The 19,597-nt window shown below is 41.0% G+C and overlaps 1 protein-coding gene across 1 annotated transcript in view; it reads left to right on the top strand.

Annotated features, from left to right (window-relative positions):
• GPC4 (glypican 4) overlaps positions 1-19,597 on the top strand; it is a 100,974-nt gene that overhangs the window by 52,040 nt on the left and 29,337 nt on the right. Inside the window, exon 2 of the mRNA XM_006215968.4 lies at positions 15,799-15,957. Coding sequence (XP_006216030.1) covers positions 15,799-15,957 — 159 coding nt within the window. The remainder of the gene's footprint in view (positions 1-15,798; positions 15,958-19,597) is intronic.

Here is a 19,597-nt window from a genome sequence, read left to right as displayed (position 1 = left end):
GGGAACAAACTCCCTTCATCTCTGGGTGTGTTTTTTTTCCCCCCTGGTTTTGACACACATTTATCCTTAGATATTCTAAATTTCTGAATCATCCACCTTTATTTTATAGAATGTTCTTTGAACAAAAGGATTGGCTATTAGGAAAGAACTGATCATTTGCCAGGATAGTGCAGTGAACATAGTAGCTACTCTCAGCACACATTTTTAAAGAAGATGCATATTTAAGTAAGTAAACAGGAGTGTCTTATTTCAATCTTTTGAACGGTATTCATGAGTGCAGGAGTTCTAGAATGCAAGTGATTTTGTAGTTTATATGTGGAAATTTGGGGGCGTTGATGCAAAATTGATCCCTCAAAATGTTAGGCTGGACTATGTGAAATTGATGATGTTTCATATTTTTGGCCTGAAATAACGGCAACTTCATATGAATCAGCCTTTATTATTTTGTTAATCATTAATCTCCAACATAGCAGAGCCATTTCAAAACGAAAGAAAAGATTCTCTAGCCTGTAATCCTGGAGTGATATTGCTATAGCCTGAATTGTTACCAAGGGACAGTTTATTGTTTTGGCTAAATAAAGCTAAATTGCCAGTTACTTCTGTAATTTTTAGAAATGATGCTACCTAAGATGACTACTAGTAGTAGTAGGAAGTAGTTGTAGCAGTAGTAGTGACAGTAGTGGTAGTAGTGGTAGTAGTAATCACAACAGGAAAAGCACACTCTTCCTTTGATTAAATATAGCTGAACCCTGAGGCTTAGAAAGGACCCCCCTTCTGAGGAATATACAGTGATCCCTTGGGATGGGAGGGTTTGGTTCCAAGACACCCGCCCCCACCCCCACCCTGGGATCCCCAAATCCATAGGTGTTGTAGTTCCTTATAGAACCTAGCACATCCTCCCGTGTACTTTAAATCATCTCTAGATTACTTATAATACCTAATACAATGTCAGTGTCATGTGAATCGTTCCCTGGTGTGCAGCTAATTCAAGGTTTGCTTTTTGGGCCTTTCTGGAATTAAAAAAAATTTTTTTTCTGTCCACAGTTGGTCAAATCCACGAATGTGGAACCTGTGGATCCAGAGGGTTGACTGAATAGCATCTTCTGATGTCAGTAGTTATAATAATAGCTACTATTGAGGGAGGCACTATATACATTTAATGTTTTCAACAAATCTATGAAGCAGATTCTGTTTCTGTCTTTGTTTGACTCAGAAGTAAAGAGACTGACCGGAAGTTGCACAGCTGGCTAGCAACAGAATTCAGCTCAAATTCAGGCCTACTGAACTCCAAAGCTTTTATGCTTTCTGTATAACCTACTTCCTTAGCTTGAAGACTCAGAACAGGTACTTTGTGTAGGAAGCTTTTGGGTTTTCTTTATTTATTGATTTTCCTGCTTGTTGTGACTTTATTCCTTTGTTTTATACTGAACGGGTCTGACTGAGGCACCTTGGTGATGCTGAATAAGCCAAAGCTCTTGGTTTTTAAAGAGCCCGAGCCTTCCTGTTCTAAGCTACTGGTGAGATGAAAAGAAGCTTGAGTTCTGTATGCTATTCCAGGGCCACCAAAGTTGTTAACGTAAGGGTTTTAACCAGTAACCTCAATGCATCACGATTTTTTTCTTAACTAGGCTCATTTTGTAATAATTCCTGACATAGTTTCTGTTTATGTTTGTAGCCACAATTCGCAGCAGCAGGGCAGTTCATCTCACGATAATGGAATGGTGCCTTTTTATGAGTACACCCACCCAGTCATTAGGCCAAATGGAGACTCAGACTTGTGTCACTGAGCACCTCTCAGAGTGTGTGTTTATGCAACTTGAGATTGAGCTACAATTCTCTTCCAAGCTTACTTAATTACGGTATCATCGCTCTATATGATTGAACTTATACATAGTAGAGTTAAACTTGGATTAGATTAATTGGTCTTTTCGTGTTGGGCTGTGTTCATTGTAATATGTTAAATATAGAAACACCCATGGGCAAAAACAAGTACCCCCCTCTCCCCCCGCCCCGGTCTCCTGGTTGAACTCATTCTAACTTAAGCAGTTCCTTTGCAAAACCCAGGGCTTATAAGACTGGACATTGAATTTTGCTTCAGCTTTTGAAATGGCTTTCCCCCTCCTGCACTGAAACTGATTCCACAGTGTGATTTAAAATCTTGCACCGTGGTAATGCACGTGCTCCTTTAACATTGGATATAATTTGGGATTATGCCACCTTGACCCAGTGTTAAAACACAAGATTAGGTAGACTTTTTTCTTAAATGTGACCTTGCATGGTTTATGATCCTAGGAAAGACAAAAAGAACAAAGTGAGCTATTCTCTGTTCTTTCTTTCATATGTCTAGTCACCAGTACCCACTTAAGTACACTAAAATGTTTACTAATTCAGACAGATGAGCACAGCACTGCCACGTGTTATCTTTAAAACAAGATGGACATATAATGTCAATTACCGTTTGTTCTCATCCTGAAGACAGTTTAAAAAATTGCCTCTTGTGAGTCCCTGTGGCATCTGCAAAAACTAGGAGCTTGTGCACAGATACGTGTGTCTGCAAGGAGAAGGTTCCTTTAATTTTTATTTTCCTTTGAAGTACCTTTAAGTATATTCTTAAAATATATTCTGAACCACATACCATTATTCGTTTTCCACATAGGAGAAAACAGCTTCAAGGAGAGGAGCTGAAAACAAGTATATTAAAGAGACTTATTCTTTTCTGGCAGAAGGTCCTGGTATGAAATTGGGTCCTTGAGTTTTCCAAAGGAGGCTGTATTTATTGCCCGTCTTTTCTAAGAAGGGCCATTTTCATAATTTTTGCTATCACATCAAAGACTTTTCACAATAATTATAGTCAATAATTGCAGTAGTAATGCTGTGTGCCATCTGCAGGCTTTGTGTAATGGAAGCTAGAGAGAAAAACAGGTCCCTCTGCTTGATGGGAATTACTGTGAACTTGAGGCCCTGGTGCCAGGTTGCCACTAGCATCGGCTTTGGGTGGCCCTCCTACTGCTCAGCCCTGGGTCATATACCATCTTCCTTTTCTTTCTCTTTCCCTGGGCCCATTTCTCTTCAGTTCTCTCTCTCTCCCCGCTATCCCTTAGTGGCTGCAGTCCTGAACTTCCCCAACCCCCTTGCTTGATGCTCATTCTAAAGTAACGGATGGCTCTTGATGATGGGTCACATTCTGGGACTGGAGAAGTAATTGGAACTTTCTTGGGTTCAGATATTTGACCAAATCAGTGCTTTATGAGTAGTTGGCCCATGACCCAAAAGATTTATGAAAAGCAAGTTGAATACTGAAATAATGAAACAGGTACCTACTTCCCTGTTGCTCCAGGTCAGGGAAAACTGTCTGATTCATTTAATTTGTGAACATCAGGTCTCCAGCTTATCTCTTGGCCAGATTCTGATGCTCTGGTACCTCTCTTAGGTCTCGTGACAGACAGCACCATTCTTTAGTGACTCCAACTTCCTCCCTATCTGTCTTCTTAGAGGCTCAAATGAGAATGGCCTCTCTCCTTTCATCCCTACCCAAAGCAAAAATGGTAACAGGCAACCCCTTTATTCTTGGTTATCTGACAGTTCTGCAGTAAAGAGTCAGGCTGCCTCCAATGCGCTAGTTACTTTATGAAACATTCCTCTCCATCTCTGTGGCCCTGGGGTGACTAAGAGGACTCTGATCTGGCAGGCCTGTATCTGAGGATAGTCAAGAATTGAATAGGCCTGTAGGGACTTGAATGCGGAACAAATGACTGGTTTCTCTTTTCCTTGTCACTCGCTGGCAAGAGCAATCACTTTTCCATCTTCTTCTGTAAGAAAGTAAATTTTTTGTGTGTCATAAATAAGTAATCACATTAATCCATTAATTTAGTGCCCAAGATCTGCCCTTATTTTTCTCCTCTCTGTGATACTTGTAAGAAACCAGAGGAAAATGGTAGATGGCTGGCAGGACAGCCTAGCTGAAGAATTTCCTAATTAATACTTACGTTTAACTTTAAGTCCCTTTTAATCGGAGTTTCAGAGCCCAGAACGAAACAGGGATTATGTCTAGCATGGTGGAGAGGAATTGTGTAGTATCTCAACTCCTTTGCTGTTTGGTGTGTCAGTCAGTTGACGGCATAGAAACTCCTCCTGAGAGCTCAGCTGCAAAAAATTGAAGGGGGCAATGCCAGTGATTTATTGACTATTGGAATATAAGGTTAGGGAAACTCATCATCATGCGGTCAGAGTTAGATTTAGAGACTTTAAAAAAATCAAGGGAAACTCATCATCAAGCGATCAGAGTTAGAGTTAGAGACTTTAAAAAATCAAAGCATGAAGATTGCCTGAGAGATGGGTTTTTTCATTAATTCAAGTGTTTAGTGACCTGATTTGTTTTACATATTTTATATATATATATTTTATTGAAGTCTAGTCAGTTTACAGTGTTGTGTCAATTTCTAAGTGTACAGCACAATGTTTCAGTCATACATGAACATACATATATTCATTTTCATATTCTTTTTCACCATAAGCCACTACAAGATATTGAATATAGTTCTCTGTGCTATACAGTATGAACTTGTTTATAAGTTTTATATATATTAGTTAGTATCTGCAAATCTCGTACTTCCAATTTATCCCTTCCCACCCCGTTCCCCACCTGGTAAACATAAGTTTGTTTTCTGTGTCTGTGAGTCTGTTTCAGTTTTGTAAATAAGTTTGTTTTTTTTTTTAAGATTCCATATCTAAGTGATATCATATGGTATTTTTCTTTCTCCTTCTGGCTTACTTCACTTAGAATGACAATCTCCAGGTCCATCCATGTTGCTGCAAATGGCATTATTTTATTATTTTTATGGCTGAGTTGTATTCTATTGTATAAATATACCATAGCTTCTTTATCCAGTCATCTATTTATGAACATTTAGGTTGTTTCCATGTCTTGGCTATTGTAAATAGTGCTGCTATGAATATTGGGGTGGAGGTGTCTTTTTGAAGTAGGGTTCCTTCTGGATATATGCCCAGGAGCGGGATTCCTGGGTCATATGGTAAATCTCTTCCCAGTCTTTTGAGGAATCTCCACACTGTTTTCCACAATGGCTGCACCAAACTGCATTCCCACCAGCAGTGTAGGAGGGTTCCCTTTTCTCCACAGCCTCTCCAGCATTTATCATTTGTGGACTTTTTAATGATGACCATTCTGACTGGTGTGAGGTGATCCCTCATTGTAGTTTTGATTGGCATTTCTCTGATAATTAGCGATATTGAGCAATGTTTTCATGTGCCCATTGGCCATTTGTATATCTTCATTGGAGAATTGCTTGTTTGGGTCTTTTGCCCATTTTTGGATTGGGTTGTTTGTTTTTTTTATCATTAAGTTGCATGAGCTGTTTATATATTCTGGAAATTAAGCCCTTGTCAGTCTCATCTTTTGCAAATATTTCCTCCCATTCCATAGGTTGTCTTTTTGTTTTGCTGATTTGTTAAGCCAAATAGCTAAAGCATTTATGTGATATGTTTCTGCTTTGAGGATTGTGCTTTATTGACCAAGAAAGGCAGCAGAACTAGATCCCCAAGGACTTTGCTCATTGCAGGATTCTACTTTGAGCCCAAGCTGATACCTTTAGTTTGGAATGACTCAAAAAATGGCCACCGCTATATTATATTTATGTGAATCTCTCCCAGTTCATCCGAAGGTACCTCCTAAGGCACATCTGTTGAAATCCCAATGTAAGAAGCATGGGTTGGGTGGGTCTGCCTGGGATAGTGTCAACTCTCCTGTCTTTTGAACTTGAGTTGTTTCAAGATCAGAGGACCTCAGAGATCTTAGGGCAGAAGGTTGAGGGTTGGAGAAATTCAGAATATACAGTAAGAGGGAGAGGGAACAGGCTATAGAGTACAATAAAATCCATGCCTGTTCATTTTGTAACTTTCAAGAGGGTTGTGACCAAGACTTTTTCATTTTCTGCACTGATGGATGACATCTAGCATGTAATAGGCACTGGATATATACTGCATTGAGCACCAGCAATTTTTTGTGTTGCCAAATTGGGTCAAAGGTTAGTTTGGAAGTGAATCAATTCTTTGATTTAGACTTGGGGAAAGTTTTAGGGTAGAGTTACATTCCCAGATAATCTCTTTCAGTAGACTGGCTAAAGTAACTGGTTGAAGTAACCTGTTGAAGTGGACTGGTTGAAGTAGTAAATACACTGGCTTTTTGAATCCTAATGGACAAATCAAATGCAATTAATCACCAGGTCTGCTCCTAAAGGAAAGATTCTGAAAAGTGAGATTGGGGAATTGAATGGTGCCAAGGAGCTAGTCAGTGGCCATTTGGAATAAATCCTGATCAGACCTGGGATGCCTCACTTAAAAAGGCAAACTGGTAGAATCTACAGTGAAGAGTGGGAACACTGAAAACTTAAGCAGACCCTTCTAGGGCAGCATCATTTCTATAAGGAGAATCTGTACTTGGCTAATGAGCTTGTGGTTTTCAAGGGACTAAAGCAGATGTGGACAAATGGAATCCAGTGAATGTGACCTACTTAGGCTTTCAAAAAGCTCTTCATGGGATTTCACAGCAAGCCAAGGAAACATACAATAACTGTCATCGCCCCAGAATTGTGGGACTATTCCATCAGATATTATGATTGACTTCAAGATGCGAAGCAAAGGGTAGGGATCAATAAGTCAAGTCTCTAGAGAGCGACATCAACAGTAGCATTCTCTCCAAAATTAGGCTGGAGACAAATCTTACTTAAAAACTACAGTAAATGACCTAGAAGAGGAAATGTACATTGAAAACTTGACTCTTATCAATAAAAGTTTTCCTAAAGGGGGATCAATTCTAGGGTCCATGCCTGCAGGGTGGCAGGCCCAGGCATTAGGGTACTAGATAGTGGTGAGGAGGAGCTTTTTTGAAGGTTGGAGAGACTCAGCCTTGTGAAGCGAGGACTCTGCCCCTTCTGCATCCGCCTGTGCTGAGGTTGAGAATTTTTCTTTCATGTTATAAAAATTAACCCCTGTTCAACTGTGGCCCGGGTGTGTGTCCATAGGAATGGAGATTAATTCAGAGTCCTCAAATGCAGATCTGTTTTAGATCTGTAGTAAGCTGTAACTTAAACTGTGATCTTTAACAAGAATTTTGTGGAAGTGGATTTTAAGGGATGTAATTAAGTGCAAATATTAAAAATGTAAATGTTTCTTTCCCCTTCGGCGTCTCATTGATGCCTGGCTAGAGTTTTAAAATAATGGTTTGTGTCGCTTGAAATCTGATGTTAGAGAATCATTTTTCTTTATGTGAGGCTTTGCTATCACTTCGTGTGAAAAAAGCTGTCTGCATAGCCATTTGGATAAACGTCTTTGGGTGAATTCCTGATGAATGACTGGCTATTGTTCTTCGGTATACTTTTCCTAGAAAGTACATTTTCGGAAAACCTATTCTCACACTGTATGGAGGGAGGAATTTTACGTACGTCATGAAAGGGAGAGTAAAGTGAAAGTCAGGAGGGCTAGTCTTTTTCTTGCTACTCAAGCTGGAAAGAAGTATGAAAAAGGAGAAAATAATGTTGAAAATGTTCATGTCCCACATGACCCGTGAAATGTGTGTAAAATGAAAGGTGTTAATATTTGTATTAGAGCAAGTGTCTGGTGTCTGGCAGCCTCCCGACCCACCAGCTGTATTTTCTTCTACACTTGGAGTAAACTTGGTACCCAGCTGTTGACCCTTTCCCATCTTGCTGTGAAGCTTAAGTGGGGCAGGTTGTCTGAGAATGGGGTTCCTGGGGGTTTCTTTAGAGATTATTAGGAAAGAATAAGGAAAATCGCTCCCTGTCGGAAGTCTGGTGTTGGGTCAGCCCCCTGGGAGGAGGAGGAAAGGAGTGTCTCCAGTATCTTTCTGAGGATGCCCTCCTCTGCTTTCTCTGAGGTCTGATGTGATTGCCTGCAGGAGACTGCTCACAGGGGCCATCATGAGACTTCTGCACACTAGGGATGCAGAGAAAGGACACAGTGCCAATGGCCAGCATCCCCACCCCCACCCCATCCCGGGAATCCCTGTGACCCTCTGAGCCTGGTCTATTTGCTATCTTAGATATGACCCTCCCAAAGCCTTGATCTACCAGGAATTAGAACACGTGGCTTGGAAACATTGGTTCCAGAAGTACTGTTGGGCACCAAAGGGAAAAAAAAAATGTCCTAGCCAATGGTGTTTCCTCTCTAGGCTAATTTTATTTGTGACTGAATATGTAGCAGGCATTTGGACTCAGGCATTCTATTAAGTTATGAGCCTAGTGAAAATCACAATTGGTATTTGACAGAAACCCTCAAATGATGCTACTTGAGGTGTGCGTGTGACAGGAAAGATCTTTGTTAGTTATAAAGAGAGTAAGAGAGCTCCATCTTTTCCTGCCTGCCCCTAGCTATGCTGCCCCTCCCCCCCTGCACCAAGGTCCCCAACACATTTCTGTGAGCCTTTTATTAGCACTGACTGCTTAGGTAGGTACTTATTGGAGCCTCAGAATTCTTGAAGAGATTTGGGTTAATTGCCAGTATTATTATTCCTGTTGAGTCCTGGACCTTTGAGTGGTTGTGAATGTGCAAAATAGATGCAGTTGCTCTAGCTGCTCTAAAGTGATGGTAACATACGATCACAGTTTGCATTTTAGGCCATCTACTCAGTGGGTTGATGGACCTTACTTTAGGAAACCTTTGGTACAGTTAAACTAGGATTCTAAGATTGTAAGATAAAAACTTTGGTTCATAATTTGCTTATCATTCTAAAGCAATAAAAAGCCCTGCTTGATTTCAATCTGCAGTGGATTTTGAAGCTGTTGCAAGCTCACTGAAATGAAGTATAGAGTTTTAAAGTAGCAACCCTAACTCTTCCAGCTACATTTACACAAAGTATTCTTAGGAAAATATAATAAAACTGCTTTTCAAAATGTATGTGTTTCTGATTGGTCTTCTCTCCTACCTTGCAGGATTAGTGGACCTAAAAATAATTGGCAGTTAAGCCCTCTAGAGCTGTATTTTGGCAAGGTTTTGCCAAATGCTAACTAGCTGCATTTCTCCCACTGATTGGTAGGTGATCTCAAATCATACATCTGCATAATGACTTAATTTATGTGCTTTATTATTAAGCTTTAGGTCAAATGACTTCAGGCTTTGGATGTGCATAGCACATTACAGGCAGTAATTTCACTCCTTTTTGCAAGGGGAGGGGAGGGTGGATTAATGTATACATTCCCCCGTCCCCCTGGGATTATTAAAAACCTTTAGAGATTTGCTTTCTTTGTTCCCATGAAGCAGAGCATTGTGTATTCCTCCTGGGGTTCTTAGGTAGCTTGGAGGGGCTGGAGTTACTCAGCAACCTGCGTTTTCACTCACTTTGTGGCTGCCTGAATTTAGATCTAAAAAGTGAACAGAAACTATTTCAGTAACTCTTTAGACCAATGGCAAGGAATTGTTTTACTTTCAGAACAAATAAAAATTAGGAAAAGAGTAAAGTAGCAATTGAGGGATTAGGAAAATTACCCCAGAAAATAATAGCTTAATGTAGCTCCCCAGTATTTGAATTACATTAAGTATTTGATGTAATGCTGATGACAGCCCCCCCCCCCCATATTTACCCTTTGTTACTTTGAAAACATCATTCATTTGTGTGGTGCAATGTCACAATTGATAAACCAATACTGGTGCACTGCTGTTATAAGGACCGTATCTTACTCTGATTTCCTTAGTGTTTTTTTAAACTAACAGTTTCATTGAGATATGATTCATATCCCAAACAATTCACCCATTTAAAGTGTACAGAGGCTTTTTAATATACTCACAGATGTGTGCATTTATCACCAATACAATTTTAGAACATTTTCATCATCACAGAAAGAATATCCTTTAGCTGTAACCCCTCCCTTACTTCCCATCCCCCCACCCTCCCCTCTCAGCCCTGGGCAACTACGAATCCACTTTCTGTCTCTAAATTGACCTATGCTGGATGTTTCTTATCAATGGCATCGTACTATATGTGGACTTCTGTGAGTGACTCTTTCACTGAACGTAGATTTTCAAGATTTAGCCATATTGGAACACATTTCAGAACTCCCTTCCTATGGCTGACTGATATTTCATTGTACGGACACACTGCATTTTGTTTATCCATCCACTGATGGACTTTGTTATAGGAATAAGGCTGCCGTGAATATTTACATATACGTTTTTGTGTGATTTCCTTTGTTTTCCCCTAATGTCTTTTTCAGTTCCAGGATCCCAGCTAGGGTACCACATTATAATATCTCATCATCATGTCTCCTTAGGCTCCCAAGGCTTTGCTTTTGAAGGTGCTTTAGATAAAGTCTGTGCTTACTTGTCAAGAATTCCCTATCACTTGTGCGTGCCACTCAACTCCTAATTGATAAAGCTCTCCCTTCTGGCAATCTTTACTCCCCTAAATTCCATTGCCAATGAGAAATTATCCTGACTTAGCTAGGAGAAAAAAGGGTGTGCTCTTCTGGCTCCTCTCCCTCACTTACTACAAGTCATCACAAAAGTCTCTTTGTGGAGAACTTCAGTAGCTTATCCGAGTATAACAGATGCCCTTCGTTCTGGTCTTGGTTTTGTAATTGCACTTTATTCATAATGCTTCCTTCTTTACAGAGGGCTTCTCTAGGCTCCAGTGGGTAAGTGACTTGCCCAAGAGCCTCCAGTGCATCAGGTAGAGCTGGGACTCGGACTCGGACTCCTGACTCCCCAGATCAGTCTTCTTACCCCTAGACTACCATTAGCCGTGCAGAGCGAAAGACCCAAATGGTTGTCAAGTATTTGGAAGCTTTTAAGTTCACGTCTTAAAAACCTGTCCTAAAGAACTAAGTTTTGTCTAAAACCCAAGTGAGGTACTCAGTTTCTGTGTGAAAGGCCATTGCAAAATCATAGCCTCCTACACTGGCAGTTTTCCTTAGTGCTTTCCAGTCTCTTCTTAAATGTCCCTCACTGCAGCCCTCACCCTTAGGGTGCCATTTGTGTCCCTGTTATTTACCAAAGGCATTTGGTTGCTTTATTGGTAAAATGAGGTGGGGTACAGAGAATGTCTGTCTTACAAATCATGCTGGTGCCAGCAAGCTGGGTTCCCTGCACTGTGTCCCATAAAGTTTCTGGCTGTTGTTTCCTCCCTTTAGGACGCTGGTGGAGTAATCTTTAGAGATTTACTTTATCTCCTACAGGTAGGGAGCTAACCCCCTAGTGGTAACTACAAGTATTCCTGCCATCACCATCTCCCCCAAAACTTGCGAGAATCTAGGGGACATCTTGGCTTCTAGATGGACTTCAAAATAAATTGTCTGAAAGAGACGTTAAGCAAATGGTGTAAAATACAGTTAGAAGTAGTCAAGTGGATAGTAAATAAGCTGAGAACCTAATCACCATTTAGAACCTTTTCTATGGGAAGGTAGGTTCTGAGTAGCTGAAAATAAATGGACATTGGCTGCACAGCGTTTGTACATCAGAGCCAGCCTTTGGTGAGAGGAGTAAATGAAATAAAATGAGAACGCGCAGTTCTCAGAGCCCTGTTAAAGGGTGGAAGAGATTCCTCATATTCAATGCTTGCTGCTTTAACCATCAATTTGAAGTGCTTAAAAGAAAAAAAAAAAGGGCCAGTACACACCCGGCAGGATTGAGTAGTAATTTATTGTGATTGTCTTTGTTCACTTTGAAAAGTAAGGCATTGATATGAAGACTAAAGAAATTACATAGAGCTGGTGTGATTGAACAAAGTTTGGCTCTTTCGAGTGATTTTTTTTGTTGTTTGTTTTTAATGCCATAGAGTTAAGCTTTAAAAGCACGCTTCGTTGAGTCTCCTCCAAGCCTCCGAGGACAAGGCTAAAGGACCTTTATTCTTTTGAGGGCCACTGACCCACAAAGCAAAAACCTAATCAAGGGTCATGTACAAAAAGCAACTTAATTTAAGTGCTTCCTTAGAAATCCATAAAGCCGTCAATTCACCTGCTTTTAAAATTAAGAACAGGGAGCTCTCAACCAGTGTAACAAATAAAGAATCCTTTGGTTTCATGTTATGTGCAGTTAAAAGAGGTGGAGTGGGGTGAGAGAGGACGGTCTGAGTAGAGTAAAGAGAGTGGAAAGCAGATGGGAGAGCTCAGGGACTAGAAGAGGTACGTGGAGAGGAGGCGCTCCAGAGCAAGGGTCATGGAAGCAGGAGGTTGACTTAAGAAAGGAGAGGAGACAGATGATAGTCCTAGATCATAAGCCACTGTTGACTTGAGCTGTCGGATTAACTACGATTCTCAGCTCTTCTGTGGCTCTAATGCTTAAGCCTTTCATGTTATAAATCTTCAGGAATGGTGTGTATTGGAATCACCTAGGGCCCTTTAAAAAAAAATGTGCCCCCTGCTCTCCACCCCCCGCAGTGGCTTTCATCTACCTGTCCCACATTGGATTCTGTCGTCCCTGAGCTCAGTTCTTTCAGCCTAAAGAAAAACTTGAGATATCCTTCTTAGATGAGAAGTATATGGGAACACCAGGTATAGAACGGAGATCTCCAGAAAGAAAAAGCACTTCCCATTGACACGTAGCATTTTAGAAGCAGTCTCCAACAGACAAGACAGAATGTCTTTCCATGGCTACATAGCCCTGGCTCCTAATAGAAACGACTTCTGGGGTTAAAGTAGAAATATTAAAGGTTTTAAAATCAAGTGAGTTTGAGTAGCTTGAGTTCTTCCCAGAGTGCAGAGCTCTAGTTTAATTTTCAAATGTACCGAGACCTGTCCCCCTTTCCCTCTTTGTCCTTCTCATCTGCAGAAACTGGTTGTGGCACTGAATCCCCAGTAGCCTAAGTATGGCTGGGGATTGAATTCACAAATGTGTCTTGGACATGTGTGTCAGGTAGGGCTTTTGGCAAGAATGTCATATTACGTTTGCAAGTAATGCTTTTTAGAAATGCAGAAATTTTGTGGTGCATTCAAGGCTTATATGGGTAGAAGTGGCCCACTGAAGTGGGCTTGTCTGTCCTGAGGGGAGGATGGCTCTGCCTGCAGAAACATTAGCCAAGGAGCTACCCTCTTGTCATCTTTTACACAGGCAAGCCTTTTGCCATTAGACAAAGTCTTCCTGGAAAGATCTCTCTAAAATGAAAGTAGACTCTTTTTTATTAGGCATTGCCAAAACAAAAATGTACTCCAATGTTCAGATATAAGCAGATCCCCTTAAGGTTGTGCCGAGGGCCCCTTGTGGCGTCTTCTTAAATGTAGAAAATTATCCTCTCCTGCTGTCTTTGAATTTTCTGGCTTTAGGCTGTGGATGTGTGTGTGTGTGTACATTAGAGGTGGGAAAAAGGGGTGCTTTTCCTTGGTCCTAGAAGCTTATTTTGATAGGATCCAATAAGTGACCCTTTAGTTTATTATATGTGTAAATCTTGTTAAGACCAGGTGAACATAGATTTTTTTTTCCCCCAGATACGTGAACTGTTCTGCCATGGGAATTCAATACATACTGCAGCTAGGTCTTTGGAGGGACTTGGAATTCACCGGCCTGTGATGAATTTTAGCCTGTGACAATTTTAAAAAGCAGCTGCAGCCTTTCTGTAATTCACTTACATGGTTCTGTATGTCCTAAGTTGTCATTTGGAGCATTTCAGTTAATTTTCTGTGTGGGGGGTGTGTGTGATACGGATGATTTATACAGCGACAGCAAAGACTGTACTAGTGGGGTCCTCTGTATGATTTTATGTGTTAAGTAAGATTGTGTTGGGGGAGACACTCAGCCCTGAAACCAGCCGACGGCTGGCTATGTCTCCGTTAATTATCTGTCCCAGTACCAGCGGCTGCTGTGAACTTGTTAAGCCAGTGAAGAGGCGGTTTTGTTTTTGGTTGTAACAAAGGTGTTTCCAGAAAACGGAGCCTTAGCAAGCAAACCTTCTTTCGCTAATGAGATCTAAGATAGTCTGCAAGCTCACAGCTCTAAACTTTTTCACACAAGGCGTGCGCCCCCCCACCTTTTTTTGTTAGAATTATCTGTTGACCAAGGGTTTCAGAAATGCCAAAAGAAGCTTTTAGCGGTTTCTGGATGAGGAAGTTATTTGAAGATTGCTTCCCTTCTCTTCTTGAAATAGTCCTTTAATGCTGCATACCCGATTTTTGTCTGGCAGTAACACTCTTCCCTACTTTTTAATTGGCCAAGAAGGAAGAGTGATCAGGAATATATATATATGTTATATAATTATTCACATATGTGGTGTTGACAACCCTAGTGTTAGTCAAATACAGCGTCAATACAATGTCATCTGAAATATGCCCCCTCCCCAAAGCTACTTTGGTATCTAGCTGAGGGGGAGACTTATTTCCTATAAGCACACACAGCCAAGAAACAGCAGTGGCCAGCTCACGACCCATTTCATTCCCATGACTAGTGTTGTTAAAAAGGATTTGCTCTTCGTTCTTCTTCCCTTGACCTACTGCGCACGTTTACCACTGAGGCTCCTACGTCTTCAATATACTCCATCCTGAGTTCTTGAGGTCTTGGTTCTTTGTAGACCCCCTTTGTCTCACATGGAGCATGCACAGCAACAGCAGAAGGGACAGTGGAGCTGAATCCTTGTGAACATCTGTACACAATTATCCAAGGGCACCTATATTGCACCTATCACTGTTGGAGTGGCTGAAGTGATGTTACCCAGTGGGGCTGATTTTTTGAGGGCATCATGTCTCTTGGTCACTGTAAGGGAGAGATATGGTCTGTTCCAAGCACAATTTTTGTTCTGTGACGGGAGGAACAGGGCATGGGTGAAGTTCAGGATTTATAAAAAGAAGCTGTCCAAACTCACACATCCAGACTGTATATAGTTGGTGTAGGGGAGGGAAATAGTTTGTGCTTTGAGCTGCTGCGGGGTGAATGTGTCTTTGACATTTGTCTTGACCCTTAAGGCTTCATCACTACATAAGGATTACATCTACTGGAAGCCATTAGTCTATACTGGGATGAGTGGCGATGCCGCACACAATCATAGGGTCAATACTATAGTGTCTAACATCTGTACATAAGACACTGGACAAGAGAGTCTTTTTGTTTTTAATTTAATTAAAAAAATTTTGGTGGAGGAGAGGTAATTAGGTTTGTTTGCTTATTTGTTTGTATTTTTAATGGAGGTACTGGGGATTGAACCCATAATCTCATGTGCATGCTAAGCTCACACTCTGCTTCTGTGCTATATGTACCCCACCCCTGAGAAAAATCTTAAAACTGAGGATCATTGACCATCACCCTTTGTGACCCAGCGTGAACGCCATTGTTTCCTCTTGGCCGACAACCCCTTAAAATGCACGTATCCCTTTGCTTTCCCACATCTGCTCCTCATGTATTTGCTCAGTTTTTGGTTGTTGCCACATATTTTATAAACTCTTCTTCATTAAGGATGCCCTCTCTGAGTGTGAGCTCCCCACGCTAGCCGAACAATGCCTCATTTACTCGACATGCATAGCAGTTAGCATCCACTGTCAAAGAATTTATGAGAGTCTTGGGTTGATATTGAATGATACTCCCTTTACTGGCCACACGGATTTTCCTCTGCTGTAATCTTCCTCATTGGAAGGTTCTTTTGTCTCATGGAGGTGGCTTTATTTTCTTATTTTTCCAAGAAGGGCATCAATAGTTTTAGCTTAATGAAACTATTCTGGTACACACGAGGCCTGGGCCTTCGCAGGAATCTCATGCCCAGAAATAAAGCCAAGCGTGTGCACCTAAATCAAAGTCATCCCTCTTGGACTTGATGAGTGATGATGGAGACTGATTGGCCTACATTTTATCTTCCAGGTGATCATCTGAAGATTTGTCCCCAGGATTATACCTGCTGCTCTCAAGAGATGGAGGAGAAGTACAGCCTGCAAAGTAAAGATGATTTCAAAAGTGTGGTCAGCGAACAGTGCAATCATTTGCAAGCTGTCTTTGCTTCCCGTTATAAGAAGTTTGACGGTATGTATTAGAACCCTGGTCAGCTTACATATTTGCTTTGCTCTTGAATTTGTTTTATACCTTTGAGTCAAGTCACATTTATTAGCTGACAGTGAAGTCACGGATGATCACGCCTTTCTTCTCTCTGCGCTCAAGTTTTTTCCCAAGATCTTCTCCTTGTTGGATCCCAGGGGCAAGTTAGCCTTCCAGCTTTATTGCTAGAATCCTTCCAGATCCACGAGGATCTGTATGGTATGGTAGCCATTATGGAAATATGGTCACCAGGAGCCAAAAAATAGATTAAAGAAGTTTAATTTAAATGCTTTCATTTATTTTCTTGGGTGAACACAGAATAGTGTTGTTGACGCAAGTCACTTAAGAAAAAAATCTCCCTAATAAAAAGCAGGCCTCTGAAAACTTAGACTCATCATAGAGATTCGGCACATGCTGGACTTCAAATGCAGTTTCAAAATGGATCCCCCAAAGACAATCAGAATTTCTTGAAGCTCTGTAGAACACAGGCAGGATTAAAGCTCAGTTCTTGAGTTTCCATGCAGCAGGGACCCAGAAGTAGCACCTACCCTGTGGAGTCTTCCTGAAGCTGGGCCCCAGCCCCAGCCTCATTTGAGCTGAAGTTTTGGTCCATCCTTGGAAGGCCACGACCAAACCCAATTCAATCCCCGGTGCCAAACACAGATTCTCTCTTTTCACGCACACTCTCTTTTCAGAGTGATGACATAGCCAACGTGAGCCAAGCGAGAGGCACTTCAGGCATCCCTGAAGCCAAGTAACAGATAACAGACTTTAAAAACTGGAATCTGTGGTCCAAAAACACCTCAGGAGTCTTTTTTTTTTTTTTTTTCCTGGTGCTGTTCACTCAGTTTGAAGATTGTTATGAAGTAGATTTAATTTTAATAGGAATGATTTCCTTTGTGCCTGTCTTAAAGGCCATTCTAATTACATAGTACCTTTGAAGCGTGCTTTTCTTGACATTCTGTGTGGGGAAGACGTACAAGGCAAATTCGCGAGATGTGAAATGTCTTTGAGTCTTTCTGCAAAGGGCTCATTACCATGGTGAAAAGTTGGACTAAATTAGATTTGATAGAGCTGATAAGGCAGTCCCTAGCTAAAGAACAGGTTGTATTTCCAATGTTAGCTTTGAGATTTGTTATTTGAAACTTATAACTGATTTAATAAGCATGGATAGGTTCCTAGGCCAGACGACGAAAGCATAATTTCATTTGTAATGTAGTCAAACTAAAATGTTTGTGTCCTGTGCCATTTATTGTGCTGTTTTCTCCCAACACTGTGTATGCAAAGTTGTGTTAGTCTTAATTTTATCTCCTTTCCCTGGATGGATGGAAGTAACTTATATATCTTGAAGTCCTGTTTATTATCCCATACTTCCCCAACACACAGTCTGTAACAGTGAAGAATATTTAACAATATGTTAACACCACGTGAAGATGAGTGTTATTGGCAAAAGACACCATCAGACCACTTCTGTCTCGTGGCCACTAAATTATCAGGATGATTACTGGAAAGAATGGTATTGTTCTTTGGACTATGGCCTTTCTCATCCAAGATGATAGCTGAAGCAGTTTCTTTCCTTTGAGGAGAAAACTTAGAAAGATAATCAGATGGTCATCTTTGAAAACTTCAGAAGCAGGTACTGAAAAATTACCACTTAGGGGTTTGGTAGTGGCATTTAGAAGGAAAAATTTGCTGCAGCTCTTTGGAAATGGCTAGCCTGTTGGTAGCATGATGGAGTGAAGATAAGGCTAGTTCCAAGGTCACCACCTCCAAGCCGCCCCGTTTCTTGTTAGACGTGTCTCCTCCTGGTGTGGCGTCCACAGACGTGAGTGACTTCTCTTGCTGGTTTAGCTGTTCTTTCTCCTTCTCTTTCCCCATGGTTTTATAGCCCTTTTTGTATGACTGCAATGTGTAGTTTTTAAAAAGCCATACAGAGAAAGTTTATCAGTAAGTGTTAACATATGTTTTTTTGAAAAGGACTGAACAAGTTTCCTTTGCCCTCCCCTACCAGGCTTCACATTCAATAAATCTGTTTAACACTGTTTCTTTATCAGTTTGAAAACTGGTCATGAAAAAGGGTTGTGAAACTCCAGTTTGTTTCTTCTGACTTCAAATTAAAATATGGCATCGACAAGACAGGTAGTGAGCATAGACTGAAATTTTTTTCGAAGGAGTAGTAGCTGAGATGTCTTTGGTCTGGAGCTCAGAACAGAACTGGGATACTTTGCGTATTTCCTCCAAGTCAGGTTTTCAGAGACAATGAACTGCTTTATATGGTAAAACTTAAGTTGACTGGTGTTCAACAAACCATAGTTCTCCAGTGGGTGCTACATTTATTGATTTTTTTTTTTTTAAGGTTGGCAACTATGACCTGCCAATACTGCACAAGGCCTAGAGAGGATGTTGAGTGAAATGGTATAGGGCTGTGGTGGTTCTCAGAAATCCAGAGTGGGGATGCTTTGATCGAAGAATTGTCCAAGCCTTTGGAAAAGCCAAACCCTGGGTTACTGATGTGAATGGAAGACAGGAAGTTGGTTGGCAGAGTACCAAAATGGCACCTGGAGACTCAAAAATAGGGGCAGCAAGGTGGCCCAAAGAAGGCTGGGGATGAGGACTGAGGAAATAGCAAGGGACACGTGGGGACATAGGCGATCAGACAACCTCAGAGGAACATCTTCGGCTGTCCCCAGGCTTACCATATACACGTGAAGTGGTGCTGCTGACCTCAAGCAACTTCCTCGGTCATCAAAACTTCAGTCATGCTTATGAGGTACCCCTTCTTTCTAAGGCAGGAACACTTTTTTTTTTATAAACTTGCAAATAAAAGTAAGGTTTAGAGGCTTTTAGGGGATTAGCTTTCTTTTAAGTAGAAATCATCCTATTATGCGGCCGCACTGAGCTGTGGTCAGAGTTTGAACACCGGCTCTGCTCCGTAGTCCCCTTGTTTCTAAGTCCTCTTTTGTTCTGCATGTTTAATTTTTTACTGCTTGCACATACAAAGAGAATATACAGTGTATAAGGCGGTTTTTAAGTTGTAAGCTGCCTGCGTGTGTATGTTTTCAGACCTGGCTGACCTACAGAAGAACTTTAAGCAGCACATCCCTCCCCTGCTCCCCCAATGTCAGAAGTCCCATATTTTAAACCTGTACCCCTGAGTTTAAGGACTCACCTCTTTATTTTCCTACACTATAATCTTTATCTACTCTTTACCTTAGAATATTCAATACCAGAAATCTCCCATCCTAGGCTAGAGACAGCCAGCCGGAAAACGGTAGTGACAGTGCTAGCTGCTCCCCCTCTTGGCCAGTTTTGGGAATTTTTCTTTTTTCTTTCTTTTTTCTTTTTCTTTCTTTTTTTTTTTTTTTTTGAAGTAGAGCTGCTAATTAACATAGCTGAATCCGTTGTCTCATGAATGTGCTAATCAGATACTTACTTCAGGGGGCTTTGAAAGACTTGCTTGGCAAAGGGAATAGAAATAATGGAAGTGGGGCATAATCTGTGTTTGGGGACCACAACATAAAGACCCACCCCAAAATGTCGCATTTTGTGAGAGGCTAGTTGTTTTTGAAAGAAGCATAGCTAAATCAAACAACGCAAATAGATTAAGAAGATTAGAGGTGCCGAGTTA

This window comes from Vicugna pacos, chromosome X (genome assembly GCF_048564905.1).
Source record: "Vicugna pacos chromosome X, VicPac4, whole genome shotgun sequence".
Taxonomy (NCBI): Eukaryota; Metazoa; Chordata; class Mammalia; order Artiodactyla; family Camelidae; genus Vicugna; species Vicugna pacos.
The sequence above is the reverse complement of the archived record's forward strand: the minus strand, read 5'-3'. Positions and strand labels throughout refer to the sequence as shown.